Here is a 21,132-nt window from a genome sequence, read left to right on the forward strand (position 1 = left end):
GGGTCAGATGATTCAGGAGGAGCCCTAGGGTCTGCTTGCTGCCCACTCCCTGTACGCCACCCACCAACTGAGCACCCACAGCACCTGTCTCTAGAGGCGGAGGGGGGATCTCTGCTCACCATGGGGTGCTCCAGAGAGAAGTGGGAGGCTGTTCCAGTGTGGGGTGTGGCATGTGGGGCCCCCTGTTTGGGGCTGCCAGGGCTGCCGGGGCCCTCGACCCCAGGCCAGAGGAAGGGGCTGCCCAGTGGTGAGGGGGCCTGTGGGCTGAGCGTCTTCATCTCTAGCTCCAGTTCAGCCTCCAGCTCAGCCTCCTCCTTGGCCTCCTTGTTGCTCTCCTCCAGATGCTTCATCAGCACGGCAATGACCACGTTGACCAGCACAAACTGGGCTGTCAGCACGAAGGACACGAAGTAGATGGGGGAGATGACCGTGTTGTAGCAGGTGGACTCCTGGTCACAGTCCCGGAGGGTGTCCTGGGGAGGCAGGTTGGGAGAGTGAGGTTGGGAAGACAGTGGACAGAGCTTTCACAGGAAGTCAGGTCTCCAGTGTCACAGAGCTTTGCAGGGGACAAGGAAGGGCAGGAGGAGGGAGAGCTGGTGTCCGAGGGGCAGGAGAGCATTAGCCACTGTCCTGGGAGGTGTGACTTAGAGAATGTCCTGGGGAGAGGGAGTCCCGGAGTGTTCCAGCATGGAGGCTAGAAGGTTACATGCTTTTGTTCACATCGGGTTCAACCTGAGCCAAGAAGTGGGGCCATCTCCTTGAGGCCAGAGCCAGCCCTGGGAGGGGCCTCACTGTGGGGGCTCTCACCTTCATGATGCCGTTCCAGTTGTCACCTGTGGAGACTCGGAAGAGGGTCAAGAAGGCCATGCCAAAGTTCCGAAAGGTGGCATGCCGGCCCAGGCCCTCGCAGGGGTGTGTCTCATCACACTCTGAGGAGGAAGGAAGGGGAGAGAGGCTTGAGTTAGCCCAGGAATCCCTGAGTCCCCAACCCTGGCTCCTCTGCCCTCCCCACCCCAACTCACCCAGATCTCCAAAGAGCTCCACGCCCAGAGCTGCAAAGATGAAAAACAACAACATGAAGAGAAGTCCCAAGTTCCCCACCTGGAAAAGAGGAAGAGCAATGGAAAAGGCGCCACCAGATCGCTGAGCCAGCTTCCCCCACCCCTTTGGAGAGCACCCTCTCCTTCCCGAGAGGACCCTTCCCACCCACTCCCACCTCCCAGCTACCTGGGGCAGGGCCTGCATCACTGTGTCCAGCAGTGCCCGCATGCCCACAGCCATCTTCAGTAGCTTTAGCACTGCAGAACAGGACAATGTCATGAGCCAGCCCCTCTAGGTCCCAGGCCACGCAGCTGGTGGAGCCAGGGCCAGGGCCAGGGCCGGGGCTGGTGGGACAGCCAGCCCCAGCCAGCCAAGCTGCCATGGCTTCACCCCCACCCTTCCCCTTTTGCAGAGGCTAGAAGAAAGGCTCATGGAACCCACACCCACCTCCTCCCTAGCCAGTCAGAGCTGCCCTCTGCTGTCTCCCCTGGAGCAGGTCACCCTGGAAGAGTGGCCATGGTGGGCAGGCAGCCGGCACTGACCTCGGGCAATACGCAGCACCCTCATGATGCGGATGATGGTGGGGTTGATGGGCAGCGAGGCATTGACCTCAATCTCCTCCAGTGTGATGCCCATGATGGACAGCAGCACAATGGCCAGGTCCAGTTGGTTCCACCTGAAAGCCCAGGACACAGCTCCCTGAAGGGGGCACTGCAGAGGAGGGGGTAGTTGTGGCAACATGAGTGGCACATTCTCAGCCACAGAAAGGAGAGTGGAGGCCAGCCTGCCAGCCTTCCCGTCCTGCAGAGAAGGCGTGGCTTAGCTACGGTCACACAGCCAGTTGGTACCACAGTAGGGTTAGGACTTCAGCTCTAGGCCCTCTGCGTTTCCTTTTGACTCATTTGCCTCTTTATCTAGTCCTTTTACAGTATTTGCTCTGTGTCAAGCGCTATTTGATAGACTTTACAAATAGGAACTCAAAATCTTCACAACTCTGTGATGTAGATGCAGTTATTATATCCCATTCTATGGCTGAAGAAACTGAGGGAGATTAAGTGATTAAGTAACTTACCCAAAGTTACCAGCTTCTAAGTGGTAGAGCCAGGATTCAGATCTGGTCCAGGCAGTCTGGCTCCAGTCTAGGCCACCCTGATTTTTGCTGTCCCCAGGCCCTTTCTTGGCAGGCTCCCTCTCTCCCCTCCCATCTCCCAGGCCCTGGATATCCCCCCACCCACACTGCACCATCAGCCCTGCATAGGTCCTGGAGTGGAGTCTGAACCCGAAGAGTCAAGAAAGGCCTTTAGGCACTAGATCCCCTGGGGCATCTCCCTGGGAAACATGTGCCCAGTCCTCCATCCCTCACCCCCCACTCCCCTTTACCTGTCCTGGAAGAACCGTCGAAAGCCAAAGGCCACCAGTTTGAAAACTGACTCCAAGACAAAGATGACAGTGAAGATATAGTTGCAGATCTTCAGAGCCTCATCCAGGATCTGGCAGGGATGGGGGCAAGATGCAAGGTCTCTTAAGGCCCAGGGAAGATGCCCGTCCTGATCCTTCTATCATTCCTCCCAGATCTGGGAGGCAGTGTGAGCCTAAGGGGAACTTCCCTCCCTTCTCACCATGATGGCTGGTCATTGGCCACCACTCTAGGATAGAGCAGGTTCTCATTCACATGTATGATCCCAGCTCTGTGTTGAAAGATCTCTCTCCTTGAGGGATGGTGAAGAGATCACATGAGAATGTGCTGGAAGGCATGGAATTCTAGAAGTGAAAGGGGTCTTTGCATTGTCAATTCAGTGTCCCTATTTTACCGATGGGAAAACTAAGATGTGGAAGGCAGATGACGGAAGCTGATTTGAGAAGTAGCAAGATCACAGGTGAGGTCTGGAGCTGGATACTGACTAGGATCTAAATTCCAAAAGGGTAGGCACAGATCTGCCTTCTTTATCCTCACAGGTCAAGAACACTGAACATCTTTATTTATTTAAGGTAACAAGTATCTGCTGGGTGAAGAATCCAGGTCCTTCACTTCCCAGTTAGTTGGTCACGTCAACTAACCTCTCTGAGCCTCAGTGTCCTCACCTGTCAGACCAAGACAAGACTGACCTTTGCAAGTCCCTGCAAGTGGTGCAAGAGGGTCCCCTGTAGGGGCCAAGCACTGGCCTGAGGCGCCCTGCCTCGGGCTGGGCCAGCTTCACTCCCAGGCTCATGACGAGGTGGGGCCCAGACGGCCAGTCGCTCAGTCCTACCTGGGGCTGCTGGTAGTGCTCCATGGCCATAGTGACCACGTTCAGCCCAATGACACCCGTGATGAAGAGATCCAGGTAGTGGCTGGTACACAGGTGGTGGACGAGGAGCCGGAAGCGGGAGTAGTCTGAGTAGTAGGGTTTGCACTGGGCTTCTGGTGGGGCAGCAGGGAGAACAGAGCAGCCATTGGGCCCTGCCCACTGTGCCCCCTCCACCCACAGTCCCTGACAGCCACCAGCCTCTAATGCCAGAGCTGAAACATTCCAGCGTCATCAGCATCCTCGCGCTCCACGCACTGCTCTTTTTGGGCAGGAGCCCCTCTCTTGGTGTTTCCCCTTCAAGCATTTGTTCTACTGGCTGTGGTTGGGCACAGAAGGGGTCACGACATGCGGGGCTCCCCGCCTACAGTAGACACCGGGTGAGCCCCCTCCCCGAAGCAGCCTCCAAAATCCAGCAGCCCCTCGTAGCACCCTCGACTTGGCGTTCTGCAGTGAGGTCCGATCAATAGACGAAAAACAACTGATCTTATCGGCTTCAGAGGAAGCTCCATCAATGGAGAGGTGAAGGCTCTTACTCCTTTACCAAGCTTAGACTCTTGAGGGGAGCAGAGGAGATTACAACAGAGCTGGGATTTGGAGATAAAACCGGAGATTGGAAATTGGACGTCTTCTTGGCTGACTGCACCGACCCTCTCAGAGCGCCTCCCACGGTGGGGGCAGGGCCTGGGACTCCTGAACCCTCATTCAGGAGAGGGCAGAGGGGAGGCCACAGGGCTCACCCAGTTTCTAATGAGGCAGTGCCCAGTCTGCTCCTGGGGACCAGGGCAGCTTCCCCTGCAGGCTGGGCTGGAAGCAGGAAGCACTGTCTGAGATCTGTCAGAGGCATCATATTTCTCTTGTAATTAGTGAACCACATAGTTATAAAAATTATCATACCAGGTTGACCTACTAAGCAGGCAGAACAAATCTGGGGGCAGGAGATTACAGGGGGCCCCTCCTCCAGGTGTGAGGAAAGGCCACACCAAGTTGGGGATACATGTCATCAGAGGCAACCACAAAGAAAGAAGAGGCACCGCATGGGGGCCTTGGGGGGCAACCTCAGGTCCCAGACAGCTCTTCCCCCTCAGGAAGTCTACGGCGGAAGCCAGCCAGGGCTGTAGCCTCTGAGGACTGTGCCAGGGCGGCAGGAAGCTTTGGCTCAGGCCAGCTTGGTTATAACTGTTCTTTCCCATGCAGGACTATTAAACAGAGAGGTAAACTGAGGCAAGGAGTGGCCTGGGTGGGCCCCCACCAAAGGCCGAAGGAAGAAGAGTGCCCAAGAGCTGCCCATTCAGCCTCACCAGCTGCCGCACTCCAGCATCAGCCTTGAGGTGTGGATAACCGAGAGGCAGAAAGTCCCAGTGATCTGGTGCACTGTCGGATGCATTAGGCCATATTTTTATTTCCAGAGATGGGCCAGCCAACCATGACTTTATTTGCTCAGGCGGCCCTCTGAGCCCCCAGGAAGATGGGGTGAAGAGGCCAGGGACAGGGGACAACATAAGGCCACAGGTCATCCACACAACGATGCGATCACGGCAGGTAGACCCGGTGAGCCAGCCTCTTCCTTCCTTCAGTACCCACAGAACAAGAGGGCGCTAGTCGCCCAGCGTTGCCTTAGCAGCTGGAACTCTTTCTCTGCATTAATCTCCATAAGTGCCGAGAGCACTCGATCCCATTATGCTAAAATATGAATGGAGAATTAACTAAAATGTTTGAATACAATTAGGTTAGAAAAAGCGGCTCCTTATTAGCCCTGTTATTAGCTGAGACCATGCAGAGGACAGGTTAGAGAGTCCCCCCTACCCTGTCACCCCAGTCTGTCTGTGTAGGCAGCCCCAGGCCAGATGGAGCTGCCGCTACCTCCTCCTGGCCTTGCTCTAGGAGCCCAAGGAGCCGGTGGAGGCCCAGAGGGAAGGTGGGGCAGGACGACTGAGGCAGGGCATCTGTTCACAGAGACCAGTCGCAGGCCCTTGAGGTGCGTACAGAATCCCTCCACCCTCAGCCCTGACCCCAGACCAGCAGGTGCCAAGGCTGCCAGAAATCCCTCCATTAGAGCCCAGGTCCAAAGTGCACCAGGGCCAACCCGGTAAGCATCTCCTGGGCCGATCCCTTTGTTTTACAGAGAGAGAGGAGGCCTATCAAAGAGTTATGTGTGAGGCAGCGACCAAGCCAGTACCTGAAAAGTCCCTCACCAGCTGCCAGGTGGGTTTAGACACAAAGCCTCGGGGCTTTGGCCCAGAGGGTGCCCTCGAAGTTTGTCCAAAGGCTCCCACTATTGCGCTCTGGATGATGTCACCTGTTTTGTCTCTGATCCTCGGTTCTACAGGCAAGAACCAGGGCTCAGAGAAGAAACTAAGACCCCCGGGGCAAGCCTTGGGGGGTCTGCTGCTGCTCTGACAGCTCCAGCTGTAGCCCAGGAGGGGGTCTTGACCAGTGGTCACTGGCATTTCGGCTGCCCTGGCCCTGTCTCCCTGCCTCCTACCTGTATGAGTTACCTCAGGCAGAGAAACTACCAGAGTCAGACAGTGAGGAGAAGAGCACCCCCCGGGACTGCCCAGCCTCCAGTCAGGGGCAGGAGTAGAGGAGAGGCGCAGGAGGGGGTGCAAGGCTGTGAGTGAGAGCCATAGGCACAGTGAGTTAGTAGGGGTCACTGGGAGCCCGAGGCACAGCCAGGGCAGAGGTTTGCAAAGGGGAGCGGTGGAATAGGAGGAAGGCAGGGGTAACTCCCAGGGACACAGGCCCCCAAGACAGAGGCCAACTTCAGCTGCTGTAGCCAGGCCTGATCAGTGGGTCCTGGTAAAAGGAGAGAGGGCAAGTTGGAGGCAGGTGCCACAGGAGGCCGAGGGGAGCTGATCTGGTGCTGGAGGCAGCCCTGTTTTCTCCCTCCACCTGGAAGCTGGGCTGGACCAGGTCTTTTTCCTGATAAGCAGACTCTTCCCTTCAGCCTTTCCCTGGGATCTGGCTACTCTGCTCCTGCTGGGGGCAGCACAGGGTGGCAGAGGTGCTGGCAGGGAAGTATGGTGCACATGTTTGATTCCTAGCAACTCCAGACTAGTGGGTGTGACTTCATCCCCATCACACCATTGGGTACCCTGATGCACCAGCATTGCCATGCCTTGTAAGCTGACTGGAGATGTAGACACTCAGGTCCTACCCTGGAACACTGTGAGAGTTTTTAAGGTGGGGCTCAGTTATGTCCTCTGGGGGATTCTTAGGCACAGGAAAGTTTGAAAAACTCTAGTATAGACCATGTGGAACAACAGGTATAGGTAAGAGGCATAGGGGTGGTCTGAGCCCTTGTTTGGGGTCTCTGAGTCTTCATCACCAGCAGGAAAGGTGAGACACTGTTGTGACCAGTGTATAGACCTGCCTGGGCCCACAGGAGCATGGCAGAATGTCCCAGGAATGGGGTGCAGTGTGAGAGTCAAGACAGCGCTTATCATTTAGTGGGTGTGTCAGAAGATGATCTCGGGGGCCATGGAGATCTGCATGGTTGACTCTTGGGGCAGAAGCCTCTGAGGCCAGACCCATGGTGTTCTGGTGTGAGTGTGTTTGTGTGGACACATCAGCGTACAGACCAGGTGAACCCATAAGGGAGAAGCTGAAGGCCATGTCCCCTCACCCTCCTTTCATTGCTTAACATCAGGAACTCACAGTACAGCCCAGTTCAGAGATGTGGGCCCAGGCAATCCAGATACAAAGCGGCTGGAGCCTCCTGAGCCCCCGGGTGGTCTCTCAATGCCAAACATCATCACTCCACCCAGGGCCCCAGGCATGACCTCTCAAATGGCGGCTCAGGGGGTCCCCTTTGATCAGGCAGCCCAGCACCCACAGGGTAGTGTCTGCAGGAGGCTGGCTTCTGAGGGAATTTGGAAAAGTAGAGAAAGGTACAGCCCATGGTTCCCAGTCTGGAGTCCCAAGCCCTCAACAGCCTGAGGAGGCAGTCACATGGGGGTCCTGAGGTTCTTTTCAATATTTTTAAAAGCTTAAATGCAATCATACACATGCCTGTGCTAAGACCCCACAGACTAATTTAACAGCAAAATGGTCTTTGCTATTGTTCAACGTGAAAGATTCTGCAGCTCATAAGTCCTGATTAGCAATTAGATGTGCCTTTGATTAGCAAAACCAGTGAAACAAAGTCATTACTGACATGCTCTCAACTTCAGAGAAGGTCTTTTACATTGTGGGGTCTGTTGTAGAAGATGACAAGGGGGGCCCTCAGGGACAATCAGGTTGGGAACCACAGGGTGGAGACATCGGAGGCTGTAATGAGGCCCCACAACACTTCACAGACTCTCAAAACCTCTGAACCGCTGTCTGGGGGCCGTGTTGGGAGAGCAGGGGCCAGAGGACCGGTGGGGGGTGGTGGGGGAGGGTGCAGGCAAAACCAGGAGGGCCCTCCCAGAGACACAGCTCTCAAAGAAAATGACCCAACTCACTCCCAAATCTTTGGCTTTTGGGGGAGAAGCTTGTGGCTAACTCAGATCTTCCAGTCCCAATTCCTGCTGTTTGTAGCAATGATGTGGCCACTGTGATTACTTAACTATTGATGAGTCTGTTCAATTATTCATTGTTACATTTTTAAAACAAATCCTTTCCCTCTCTGCTCCTCTCATCCTGCTTGCTTGGATCAAAGTCTCCCGTTCAGACAAAAGGAGGCGGGAGAGATTTGCAGCTCTAATAATCGAACTGTGTGACCCAGGAGGAGGAACCGGAATGGGAAGAGGTGGCAGAGGGCTGGGAGCAGGGCCTCAAAAGCCTGGCCAGACAAGGAGGGTCCACCAAGAGAAGCTGGCTGGAGGGGAGGGAGAAGGCCCTCACCTCCTGTCCACCTAGCACAGGCCTACGGGATGCCACAGAACCCAGAACCCCTCACCCTGAGAAGGCAGAATCAGTGAGCCATGGAGAGGGAGCAAAGAGGACGCCCGCACACATGACGTGGGCCTGACCGCCCGGGGCCATACCCTGGAACCCACAACCCCAGACGCAGTACCTGGCGCCGCGCTGGCTGAGCTGCCGGAAGCAATTACATCGTCCAGCATTAGATCTAAAAGAATGAAACACGACATTGGTCACTGACCGGACCAGGTGGGCTGGGCAGGGCCCCCTCAGCAGCTCACTCCCCCTGGGCTGTGACCCTCACTCTGCCTATGAATAGGGCATGCTGAGCAAGGGTGGCGGGCCCTAAGTACCAGCCCCAAGCTCGGACACAGGGCACTTGAGGAAGCTGAGCAATTTGGCCAGCTCATCAGGGTCACAGGGGCAGGGAGTTGGAGGCATGAGGAGAGGAGGGAGCCTGTCCTCCGAACAGATGTCCACTCCCCAAGCTGTGGCCTCAGCTGCACCTGAGAAGGCTGCAGACCCCAGAAGGGGAGCCAGCTGGTCAGGCAGGGCCACAGGCACCTCCTGCCAAAAGAGTTCCATCTGCAGATGTCCTGCCGAGAAGACAGACTGCTAGGAGGGGCAGGCGGGGCAGGGGTGGGAGCACGCTGCTGGGGGCAGTACGCCTGCTCAGCCTCAGTCGTCCACCAGGAGCAAAGATGCGACCCCTATCCCAGAGCTGCGGCCTAGAGGTCAGTGTCCTAACCCTGGAGCAACCCCTCTCACAGGGAGCATGCGCTCTATCCCGCCCGCTTCCATTTCACAGCCCCCAACAGCCCTCCCCTGGCTCCAGATGCCCTAGAGCCAGGGGCTGGGGGCACCGCAGCCCTCCACCTGCTTGATAGTGCTCACATTGTAACAAACCAAAGGGAAAACGCGGAGCACCACGTACATCTTATCAGCGTAAGGAAGACGGCTTGTGAAAGGGTGGAGAGAAGAGGGCAAACCCGCAGACGAAACAGAGACAGACACACAAAAGCTTGGGAAAACCCACACATAAAGACACTTAGAGAGACGTGGGCGACTGAAAGAGAGTTACACTGATTGATTGTTGAGTACGAGACAGACAGGCAGGAGCCCTGAGATTGGGAGGTGACTCAAGTGCAGACACGCCTGGAGACACACGGGGACACAACAGGACCCGCACTCACGCCTCGTGTCCTGGAATCTGCAGTCTTTCGCTTAGTCTCGGCCACCCATAGTAGGAGTGTGAGGAGGCCTGGGGTAGGGGCCTCACCCGGTCAATGGCAAGAGGTGTTGGAGGTCGTAGATGAAGGGCTAAAGGGTCTAAGGCCAGAGCGTCATGAGTTTAGAGTTCCTGTGACCTCAGACCCTCCCTGAGCTGGGTGGGTATTTTTGAACAGCTTAGCAAAAAAAAAAAAAAAAAAAAAAGACAGTCGGGAAGCCAGGGAGTTTTGCTGGAAACAGGGAGAAAGGAGCGGTCTGGGGTTTGCACGCCACGGTCCATCTGCACAGTCTGCCAAGGCCTTGCCCATCAGCTACAGACACTGGGCAGCCACAGGTTGAAGATGTTTGCTCGCCAACCGTGGGGTGGGTAAGGTGCCAAGTGCCAAGGTCAGGGTCCCTGGATACCGGCACAGGGCAATGAAATGGGGTTTTCTTCCCATGAGGCTCCTCTCAGAGTCAGGCTGGGAGGGACTGTGCATCAGCTCCCACTGGCATCATCTGGGGAGCACGATGCTGAGACCGGGAGGTCTTCAGAGGGGAGCTCTTCAGAGGGGAGCTCCCCTACCCCACAGGGCTGAACTGGTCTGCTTCATGCAGGCTCTAAAGGCTGACATGCTCTTGAGGGGAAGGAGGTGGGGAGGGGGTGGGAGCATCTTCTCCTGCCCCAGCCCCAGCCCCTGGCCCTCTACAGTCGCAAGGCCAAGGTCAAGTATGACTCAGAGAGATGTGGAAAGACTACCGACCAGCCATCTGCTTCTCCTTACTCCTTCTCTTTTTCTCCAGTCTCCGTAGACGCTTCTCCTCCCGCCGCCGGGCCTCCTCTTCCTCCTGGTGCTGCCGACACTTGTGGAAGTTCTCCACCACCACGCCAACGAACATGTTCAGGACAAAGAAGGCCACAATGAGCAGGAACGAGATGAAGTACAGCAGCATCCAGGGGTTGTGGTTCATGATGGGCTGGTGGGGAGCAGGAAGGACAAGTGAAGATATTAGCCTGAGGATGACTGTCACAGGTGCTGCCCCCCAGCCTGGGTTCCTTAAGACAGGGCCTGCATACTCAGTTATACACAGATCCATCAGGTGATGTCAATGAATGGTGTGCATTTGGTGTTAGCCGGTAGAGAGGTTTGGGGACTGTGGCAAAGAAGACAGTGGATGTTTTATCCAAAATGGGGGAGTTGCTTCTTTGTTTCAGTTGACTCCTGCCCTTAGGGAATGCAAGTCCAGTGTCTCCAGATCTTTGGACTTGAGCAGACCCAAATCTGGATTTTTCATGTGAAACCTGTCAATTTTTAATTGTTTAGTGGCAGTGTTAGTCACTCAGCCATGTCCAACTCTTTGTGACTTCATGGACTGTAGCCCGCCAGGTTCCTCTGTCCATGGAATTCTCTAGGCAAGAATACTGGAGTAGGTTGCCATGCCCTTCTCCAGGGGATCTTCCCAACCTAGGGATTAAACCTGGGTCTCTCGTATGGTGGGCAGATCCTTCACCATATAAGCTACCAGGGAAACTGTTTAATTGTTTATCACTAATTTAAAATTTTAAATATGTTGCAAGCCAATAAAGCAAGCCCACATTTGTCCTCAGGCCACTAGTTACAGCCTCTGATATTAAGATGTAATACCTCTCGGATGGCATTTTGCCAACCTGCTTTGCTGTCTTTCTATCCACTGCCTGCATGCATCACACCTGGAGCTGGCCCATCGTGAGTGACCTGAGTCCAAAGATGGATACTGCCCACCTCAGCCCTACCTGCTGGTCCACACCGACAGCATCCAGCCCATCATACATGATATCCACCCAGCCATCCTTAGAGGCCAGCACGAACAGGGACATTAGGGCCTGGGGGGAAGGGGAGGAAAGGACCATTTGAAACCTAGGATGTATAGCCAAGACACCCACCAGTGACCCCCAAAGCACCTCCTGGCAATAGCTCGAGGGACCCTAGGCCTTCAGAGGCTAGCCCGGAGTCACACTCCAGGCTCCATGAGAGTTCTATGCCCCAAGGCTCCATATGGCTGCTATGAAGCCAGAAGAACCATGGGAGATGACCTCAGCCAGGTAGAGCAACGGGCCCCAGAGTTCTGGAAATCCAGACACCAAACCCAGAGTGGGGCAGGGAAATAAACCAGCAAAACTGAGCGAGCTATTTCATTCTCTACATTTCTATTTCTATGAATGTGGAATGAGAAAAAGAATCATCTTGACAATACACCTGCACCTTGTACCGTGCTAAAGAAATACACCATCTCACTGCATGGAGATCCCACTAGGACCCATTCACTAATGATGAAACAGAGGTGAGCGAACTGCCCCGCATGCATCATTAAGCAGGGACTTGCATCCTCCCCAGACTCCTGCCCCCTCTCCCACCTCCACCTTAGAGCCTGGGACTCACCTGGCCGAGGTTGTCAAAGTTGTATTTATGCCGGACCCACCGGTAACTGGCCTCAGCACAGTCAGACTTGTTAGTGATGTTCCTGGTGTCCTCGCCCTGGCACACAAAGAACTTCCCTTTGAAGAGCTGAACACACACATAACCAGAGACACAGAAAGAAGTGAGCTGTGAGCACAGGAAGCCCAGACCAGCCCTGGGGCCTAAGAGCTCCAGGTGCACCCTAGGTGAGGGCCAGGTGCTCGGTCAAGTCAGAGACACACTGACAGTAACCTCCCCTGTAGGCACCCCTTCCTCCAGGCTCCTCGGAGCAGAGTCCCTGGAGAGGAAGGAAAGGTCCTAGGGGAGGGGACTGGGAAAGGGTGGAAGGAGGGGGACAGTTATTCATTTCCTACGAAGAGGGAGGCCAGTGAGTCTCCAGGTGGGGTCCCTGGACAGCAGCATCAGCATCTTCAGGGACGTGCTGCAAATACAAATTCTCAGGACCAGCCCAGACCCACTGAATCTGACACACTGCAGGAGGGCCAAGAGATCTGGTTTAGAGGTGGGGGCGGGCAAGGTATATGGATTCCACTCAACAGATGAGGAAAACTGAGGCTCAGAGAAGCAAATTCACTCACTAAGTTTATACAACCAGAAGGTGGTGAAAAGGGGGCTCAGGCTCAGGTCCTTCTGATTGGAAAGCTCACCCTCACTCTAGAATGGACCAGGCTATGACTGTGGGGAAGGGACTGAGGGACAGGAGGACCAGGGGCCTAAGTAGGCCAGAAGTAAGAAGTGGAAGGGGCACCACGTGTGCAGAGAGGCACCACACAGTCTTAGCAAATGTATTCTGGCCTGGTCTCTGGAGCCAGAGAATTTGAGGAAACCCAAGAATACCTCCCCTGCCCAAGGCAGAGTGGAGACCCCAGGAAGCCAAAGGAGGGGATAGGGAGGCGGGCAGCCAACCAGAAGCTCCCTCTGGCCCAACAGCCAGCCGTCTATGCTACAGCTGAAATGTCTGGAGCCTGGAGAGAGGAGGGGTACTCTGGAGGAGAGGGATGAACGGGCTCCCCTGGCTCCTGGAGGTGCCTGCTAAATCCTGCAGGCAGCTCCCTTTCTTTTTCCTCCAAAGCCAAGTTCCCTCCCTGGGCCAGAGGCCAAGTTTCCCCAGCAGCCCCCACTTACTGCTTCGTCTGGGGTCTGCACCAGCCTGCCTGCCAGCTCACTGCTAACCTGGCCCAGCTGTCTGGGCCCTGGATCCCCAGGCCTGGCCTGCAGCCCACTGGCTCCAGTAGGGAAGGAAGGGAGGGGACCCCTGAGCAGACTGCAGGCCAAGGCCAGCGTCTGCACTCAGAGCAGTGCATGAGAGGGCAGAACGGCAGCCTTTGCGGCACTGGTCAGAAGCCCCTCGAGGCCCTCTCCCCTTGCGGGCCGCTTCCCGGCTCCCAGTTTTCTGCAAAATGCCCAGGAGGCGAAGGAGCCCGAGGGCCTTTGGCTTCAAGGCTTTTCTAGGATAAAGGTGGCAGCAGCTCCTGGAGCCACAGCATCCAGGCCAAGAGAAAGGCCACTGCTCAGGTCTCTGCTGATAGCTGGCCCTGGGCCCCCACAAACCTGCACCCCCAGGATGCCAAATATGATGAAAAAGGCACAACAGATGACCACAATGTTGCCAATGGGCTTCAGCGAGGACATCAGCGTCTCCACCACCAGCTTCAGCCCCTGTGCCCGGCTGATTACCCTGGGGAGAAAGGGAGGCGGGTAAGAGGGATTCCCGGCTCAGACATTCCCTTGCCCTGCTTGCCACCCCCTCCCATCTTGGCTCACTGGTCCCCATCCTGGGCTCTAGTGGAGGGAAGAGGTTGGCTTTCTGGGCTCACTGTGCAGAGACTCCCACCCACCCCCACACCTAGACCTCTAGGATGGAGTCTGGGTGATGACTCAGCCCAGGGATGCAGAATGTTGTGGGGATGGGGAGATAAACTTGTGTGGGGCATGTAGAGGGCAGGCAGGGAGACGGATTATCACAGCCAGGAAAACCTCACTGGTCAGTCAGTATCTGCCTCATCCATGTCCCCACCCATGGCAACTTCTGACTCTCAGCTGGGGTTCAGGGTGACTGTCTGATTGGGGAGGGTCTCCTAACAGTGCAGACCCACTGCTAGAAGTGTTTCCTGGTGGGTAGTCCCTGGGATGGGGGAGAAAGCGCGGACGCAGGAAACAGTCTGTCACTTCACAGGGACACTCAAGTTTCGCCCCTGAGGGTTCCACACAGGGAGAGCTGCAGCTGAAGGGCATGAGGCCCTGCCTAGGGGCCCCTGTATGGTGTGCCCTGCCGGAGTGCGTCACGTGAGGAGGTCCCTAGTGGGGTGCCTGTGGAGGGAGACCACCGGGACCACAGCTAAACCAAGTGAGAAGTGATGCCGGCAGTGGGGGGCAGGGCTCCCGGTGGAGTCACAGGCCGGAAGCAGGGGCAGATGGGGTGCGGGCCACGAGGGGGTGCCTGCACCTGAGGGGGCGCAGGGTCCGCAGCAGCCGCAGCACCCTCAGCATGCCCAGGATCTTGGTGCCGCTGTCGGAGACCATGGACACCAGGATGTCGATGATGGAGATGAGCACCAGCAGCCCGTCCAGCACATTCCAGCTGCTGCGCAGGTAGGCCTGCTCCCCAAAGCACCAGCCCAGCGCCACCACCTGGGGACGCCCCTGCGTCACCAACACTGCCTCCTCCCTGCAGTCAGTCCCCAGCCTTGCCCCCTCTGTGGCCCAGCCTCTCCCCTGCCCTCCCCCCAGCAGCCGGGAACCAGATGGCTTCCATCCAATGCTGACCGCCCCCCGCCCCCCACATCACCTTCACTGTCATCTCAGCCAGAAAGACTGCGGTGAAGATGTAATTGGAGAGGGTCAGGAAAATTCGTTCCTGTAAAAGAAAGCAGGCAGGTATTGCCAGCGGGACCGCCTCTGTGGACCAGGTCTGCTCTGCGCGCAGAAGCCAGGAGCTGCCGTCAGTGTTTAACTCGGAACAACCACCCCCCACTCTCCTCAACATGCAATCTCCTCCCTGCTCTCCCATTGTCCCTCAAACACACACACACACACACACACACACACGGAGCCAGTGTCAAGCCCCTTGACTCGCTGAGAGCTCTGAGCGCAGTCCCACTCCTGCCCCCTGCCTCCTGGAGTTGCCTTGAGGGCAAGTGATTCCCACCACAGTGCTGTCATCTGAGCCCCAGCGCTCAGGCCCTATTCACTGATTCCTTTCTTAAAACTGGAGCAGCGTTTAGCTTGATCTCTCGATGCTCCATCCTACTCGTCCCTGCTCCACGTACTTGCTCTCCTGCTGTGTGCCCCAGAAATGGAGCCGCAGGGCAAGATGGGGGCCTGAGTACAGGCTGTGCATCCCCAGGCACCACATTTATGCCAAGCATAGCGGGAGGCTGGGCAGGAAAGAAGGCGGCCCAATCCCCTGATATCTGTGCGCTGATTCCATCGTTGTGTGGCCAAGAGAGGGGTGCAGAGAGCTGGAGAGGCAGCGGGTAAAGTGTGTCAGAGGGAGTGAGAAACAGGGAAAGGGGGAGAGGGAGAAGCATGTGACGGAGCTGGAGATGGAGGGGCTGAGTGGGAGGGTGGGGGAGAGACCCGCCACGGCGAGCTCTGAGGCAGGAGGCAGACGAGGGGGTCTGTGTGGCTGGCCGCCCTTACTGCACGCATACAGGCTCTCACCTATTCCCAGGCTGGCCCCCCCATTGCCCATTTCCCTCCACCACCATCACCCCTTCCCACCGACCTGGCTGGAGCCCACCCTAATGGAAAACAGAAGCTCTATAACGTTGAAATCCGAACAATGGTGTGGGAGGCCGCAAGGAGGACAGGGTCTACCTCCAAGTTGGTGATGCAAGATGTCATGAGGGGGAAACAGAGCCCCCCACCTTTCTAGGCCTCATATCATTGCTGAGGGGGACAGGCTGTGATGCCAGCCGGGGGAGAGAGCTCCCGGGACTAGCCAGGCCCATCCTAAAGAAGCCAGGCCTGAAGGAGTGTGTCCACACACTCTGACCCATGGCCTCTCCTCTCCTGAGGAGGCCTGGCAGGTGCAAAGCCAAGCATAAGTGACCAATGCTCCCCAGAAGGCCCCTAAAACGCTACTTGTTTGTAACTTGGCAAGACCCAGAGGAGCAACGGACAGCTTCCTTCCCCTCTGCGGCACCACCCACGTGGCAGGCTGGGCAGGGTGCCTCCCCATCAGTGCACAGGTCCTGGTGAGAAGGAGACCCTTGACCACTCAGACCAGCTAGGGCCAGGCTCACTGTTGGCATCACTGCAGTACTCACTGACTCACATACAGGCCTCACGAGCCCTGGCGCACAAGAAGGCAAACAGCAGCGGCAACAAAGCTTACTTTTGCCCGGGCTAGGAGCAAGCCCCCCAGCTGGCTGCTTTTTCACAGCAGGGAAACAGGTGAGGATACAGGAGGCATCCTGGGGTACCAGTTGCAAGGGTCAGAATCAGGGAGATTCCTGGCTCCTTGCTTCCGCGTCTCTCTGGGCCTCCCTGCCTGCCTGGCTCGCTGCATGGGCACAAATCCTCTAACCCTGGAGGACAGGGCACCAAGCAGGCACTCAGCAGCTGCCGCCAGCCCCAGTGACTCACAGCACTGTGGGGGTCGATCTTGGGGCGCTCCATGGCGATGGTGATACAGTTCAGGAAGATGATGACGAGGACCACGTGGTCGAACATCTTGTGGGTGATGATTCGGTGACACAGGAGGCGGAACCTGCTCCAAGACAGAGGCAAAGGCTGAGTGGGGGTAAAGCGGGATGGCAGTGAGGGGCACTGCCCAGCCCCTACCCATCCTGGGCCCTCCTGGCCCGAGGCCCTGCTCTCACCCACCCCCATGTCAAGGGACACTTCTAGCATCCCTGGGACAGAGTCACAGGAGAATTACCCTTGAGAAGGAGAGATCGGGGTGCTGACCTTGACTGAGGAGGGAAGATGTAGGCAGACCAAGAGTCTCGCTCCAGGCAGCAGGCAGGGAGCCGGGTTCGGACCCACGCCCTTATCCGTTCTGCTTTGCTCTGTAGAAGGATGGCCCGGGGAGTGAGCAGAGCCAGGTCTCCAAGGTCCTGATCCCTCACTCCTCAGTAGCTCCGTGGCCCTCACTCCTAGTCTGCTCTCTCCACTCCGGCCCAGCCCCCTTCCTGCCTTCCCTCCTTCCCTCCCCACTGGGCTTGGAATTATCAAACATTGTCCCCATCACAGCTGTCTGTTCAAAGACACACCTGGGATGAGGAGACACTCACCCCTTCTCATGTGCTAACCCTGAGGTCCCAGGTCCCTGAGCCCCATCCCCGGGGTTAAAGGTGGTGGTGAGAGGGCTGGGGAAAAGGTGAATGGATAAAAGTGGTGTGAAATCAAGGCTTGTGATGAGGTCGATATAAGAGAGGGGACAGAGGAGGGCATCAGTTTGGAGAGATGAGTGATGGGTCTTTCTGAGTCACGGGGGAGGGCCATGAAAGATTCATACACATCTGCCTGAAGTCATTCTTATCCAACAAGGACGCAGAGCTGCAGCCCCAGGCATGATGAGGATCTGGGGCTTGGTGGGGTGGGCGGAGGGACAAAGGGGCTGTTTGGAGCTTGGCTTCAGAGCGGATACCCCTTGAGATCCCTTGAGCGTGATGGTAACTGCCTGAATGCCAAACAACTCGGAGGGAGCTGTCCAGTCCTGCACCAGGTCAGGCACAGCTCCCGTCACTCAAAGTCAGGGGTGAGAGGTCACTGTGCCCACAGGGGCCTCACCAAGTTGCCCTCGTCATCACCATCGTCTCCATCCAGTGGGGGGTCATCGGGCCGCACAGCCTGACTCAGGCGTCCCAGGGCCGAATTGCCGTTGCAGTCCTGGTGCTCAGAGGCTGAGCTGCGGCCGCTGGCTGTGCGGTACAGCCCGGGAACCTGCAGTGTGTCCGGTAGGTCAAAGGAGCTCTTAGCTTCCCTCTCCAGGGAGCCCCTGTGGCGGCGGTCACTGCCCGCTGGGCTAGTGCGCTCCTCTTCCGAGCTCTCCTCCTCATCCTGGCTCTCCCGGCCCTCACCCGACAACAAGGACCTCCGCTCCCCACTTGGGCTCCTTCGCTTCAGGCTGGGGGCACGGCCCAGGCTGTTCCTGCTGGAGCGCCTGCTCGTCCAGCTGCTTGCTGCACTCCAGGGACTGTGCGGGGAACTGCGGACACTTGGCTGAGGAGTGAACAGACGAGAGATTGGTCTGAGCCACAGCTTCGTGGCCCCACACCCCCTCACATTCATCCTGGCTCCTGTGAGCCTCTTGGCATCACATCGCTATAGAAGTGTGAGCAGGGGCCCCAGACCTGGATGCCGGGATTCACACCAGCTGTGTGACCTTAGGCAAGTCACTAAACCTTTCTGTGCCTCAGTTGCTCATCTGTGAAAGAGACATGACCTTAGCACCTATCCCTCGTTTAGTTGCGTGGCAGGATAAAATCACAGTAACAGCTTGGGCCCTGACACCGACCGCCCAGACTGAAATGCTGGCTCTGTCCTCTGCTCAGTGTGGCGCTCCCCACAGTTCACCCTGGTAATCTGAGACTCAGGTCCCCATCTGTAAAATGGGGCTAATATTGGCACCTACCAGAGGGTTGCTGTGAGGATTACATGCTTTTATTAATAGAACACTTATAAGCAATGTCTAGAACAGTGTCTGGCACAGAATCCGTACCTGGATGGACTTTGCGGTTATTAAGATGAGGTCTTGAGGAGGTATGCTATGCTCTGCTATGCTAAGTGGCTGCAGTTGTGTCCGATTCTTTGTGACCCTAGGGACTTAGAGAGGTAAGGACCTCCCATTTTATGGAGGAGTCTCAGAGGCTGAGTCTTATCCCCAAGGACACTTGGGAACAGAAGTAGAACTAGAACACTTCTCCTTGGTCCTCAAGGTCAGGGCTCTGGCGTCCGCCTAGATGTCCAGCCCTACTAACACCCCGGGCCTTGTCTAGCCCGTGGTCCAGAGGCTGTCCCCCTGGGCCCGCCAGTTCCACCTCTTTTCCCTGTACAACTGCCACTGCACCCCCTACCGGTGACTTCATCTCGTGGGGTGCTCCTGGCTCAGCCGACCCACTGCTGCTGGTGCGGCGGGAGGGAGGGCTCAGAACCTCGGCCAGGCCGCTGCTGGAGCTTTTGGGCAATGACATGGGCGTGGCAGCCGTGTGGATGATGAGCGGTGGTAACAAGCTCCTCCGCAGCTCCGGGTGCTCTCCCAGAGACACCACTGCAGGGGAGAGAGGGTGAGACCCTGAGTCCACTCAAGGCTGGCCAAGAACCAGGGCCTGTACCTGCAGAGAGATACTCACAGGCCAAGCGCTTCTTCCTGTCCCCATCACCATCCAGGCTGGGCGAGAAGAAATCAGGCTCTGACTCCGACTTGGTGGCATCTCCCTAGGGTGGGAGAGCAGCGGGCTATTAGGAACCTGGCCCAGAAGCGGTTAGTGGGATGGACCAAGGTCTCCCTGTCTTTACACACACACACCACAGAGAGGCCACAAGGAACCAGCCACCACGGCACGAGGCATGCACTGGCTCAGACCAGACCCCCCAGGCGCGGGGCCTAGGCCTCCCAAGGGCCCCTGTCACCCCAGAGAAGGCTGGGCTGTCTCCAGAACCCACAGCACAGCTCTCCTGGCTCGGACTGGCTCAAGAAGGGCCGAGGGGACAGGGGATAGTCCAGCGGGTGGGTGGCACAGGTCAGAGGGAGCTGGGGGCCTGAGTGAAGTGGTCACAAGGGCCTCAATTCCAAAGGCCACTGTGCCCTCTGCTTTCCCTCCATGACTGCCCTCCCCTGAGCCTCAGACCCGAGGACCCCAGAGAGAAATCGAAGGACCCCAGACAGAGCCGTTCAGCCCAAGGGATGTTCTCTACTTCTTTCCTCCTTCTTCCCAAAGACCCACCTCCTACCCTGGCCCCATTTTTACCTCTCTCCCTGTCTCTGGGACAGTTTTTTTCTTCCTCCTTAGCAGGTCAGTAGGTTCCCCAGTAATTACACACTTCTCCTTAAGAAGTTATTAAGAAATACTTGATTGCTACTTTTGATAAGGACATAAATATTGCATAATTGGCATCTCAGGGGATCATTTTCATTAACTCAGTTTACATCCCTAACGAGGCCTTTAATTATCAAGTGGGATCTCCAGGGGGCTGCTCAGCATGCACAGTACCGTGGAGTCCCATGGGAACCCTGGCTTTGCCCCGAATTCTGGTGCCAGCGCAGGAGACAGCAGGGCACAGGCTCAGTGTGGCCAGAGGAGGAGGTGCCCCTGAGCACCTGCTGGCCCTCCTAGGCGGCCACGGGGCCAGAGACACAGAAGTCGATTGAAAATCCTGGTACATTCTGGCAAGAGGCACATTCACCCCCCTCTCATCCTCCAAAGACTTCTCCTAAGATGCGGCAACTTGTGGGGTCTCCAACAGGAGCTTAAGGCAAGGAGGAGGAGAGAGATGGGGGCGCTCGGTCTACGGCAGAGATCCTGACTCCACCAAGGCCCGACGACTCAGACTCTTCGGGGACCATGGCAGAGGCACGCACACGCGGTGCACCACGCACGTGCACACAGAGGATTCTAAGTCCCTTCCTTCTCCACTGGTCTGACGGGATGGATTGTGCCCTTTGCTGGTGAACAGGGCAGAGGCAAGGAGGCCCTCCCCTCAGTGTCCTCAAGGGGGAAGGGACTTAAAATCAAAGCAAACCTCACGACACCAAGGACCACCACAGCCACCACAGGTTGCACAGCAGCTGAGCGTGAACACAAGCACAGACACGGAGGCAGAGTTGGGGGGCACAGGGCACCGGGGGCATGCCGACTCATGATCGCATACCTACCCCCTGGGAGTCGACAGGCAGCTGAATACAGCTTAACTGTCCACTCGCATCTTCCCGTTTGCTGATTTCCTACAGGGAAAGGGGAGGCAGGGGACGGGCACTGGTCACAGGCGCCCGGCTTTCAAACAGCAGCAATGTTGAAAGAGGAGGAGGAAATGGATGGGTGCAAACCCAGCAGTGGGGGAAATGAGACATGGGGCAAGAGAGGAGAAGAAAGGGGACAGAAGGGTCTTCCAGAATTCAACCACAGGCCCTGGAGCCAGAATGAATCTGAAGGGTGAGGGCAGAGGCCACAGAGATGGGAACAAGGAAAGGGAAGGAGACTGAGCCCCCAGTAACCCTAATAATAACAGCTACCATTCACTGGGGGTGTGCCAGGCATCACGAAACTGCTCCATTAACACTAGCTTACCCGGGTGAGAAGGAGGTACAGCTAGCACCATCTCACAGGAAGCATCTGAGGTTTGGA

General features: G+C 56.8%; 1 protein-coding gene across 11 annotated transcripts in view; it reads right to left on the minus strand.

Moving 5' to 3' along the window:
- The window catches only part of CACNA1G (calcium voltage-gated channel subunit alpha1 G), a 61,975-nt gene that overhangs the window by 7,484 nt on the left and 33,359 nt on the right, over positions 1-21,132 (minus strand). For 2 of the 11 annotated variants that reach the window (XM_069543102.1, XM_069543108.1), the window contains exons 14-33: positions 20,664-20,732; positions 19,141-19,225; positions 18,865-19,058; positions 17,579-18,010; positions 16,754-16,854; positions 16,430-16,553; positions 14,628-14,696; positions 14,286-14,470; positions 13,391-13,517; positions 11,801-11,926; positions 11,155-11,244; positions 10,166-10,358; positions 8,326-8,379; positions 3,291-3,442; positions 2,422-2,531; positions 1,584-1,717; positions 1,228-1,298; positions 1,023-1,101; positions 808-929; positions 120-473 (exon numbers count right to left, since the gene is read on the minus strand). In XM_069543102.1, coding sequence (XP_069399203.1) covers positions 120-473; positions 808-929; positions 1,023-1,101; positions 1,228-1,298; positions 1,584-1,717; positions 2,422-2,531; positions 3,291-3,442; positions 8,326-8,379; positions 10,166-10,358; positions 11,155-11,244; positions 11,801-11,926; positions 13,391-13,517; positions 14,286-14,470; positions 14,628-14,696; positions 16,430-16,553; positions 16,754-16,854; positions 17,579-18,010; positions 18,865-19,058; positions 19,141-19,225; positions 20,664-20,732 — 2,871 coding nt within the window. Of the gene's footprint in view, positions 1-119; positions 474-807; positions 930-1,022; positions 1,102-1,227; positions 1,299-1,583; positions 1,718-2,421; positions 2,532-3,290; positions 3,443-8,325; positions 8,380-10,144; positions 10,359-11,154; positions 11,245-11,800; positions 11,927-13,390; positions 13,518-14,285; positions 14,471-14,627; positions 14,697-16,429; positions 16,554-16,753; positions 16,855-17,578; positions 18,011-18,864; positions 19,059-19,140; positions 19,226-20,663; positions 20,733-21,132 lie in introns of all 11 variants that reach the window. The other 9 variants (XM_069543105.1, XM_069543112.1, XM_069543103.1 and 6 more) reach the window with 6 other exon arrangements.

Source organism: Ovis canadensis, chromosome 11, assembly GCF_042477335.2.
Source record: "Ovis canadensis isolate MfBH-ARS-UI-01 breed Bighorn chromosome 11, ARS-UI_OviCan_v2, whole genome shotgun sequence".
NCBI lineage: Eukaryota > Metazoa > Chordata > Mammalia > Artiodactyla > Bovidae > Ovis > Ovis canadensis.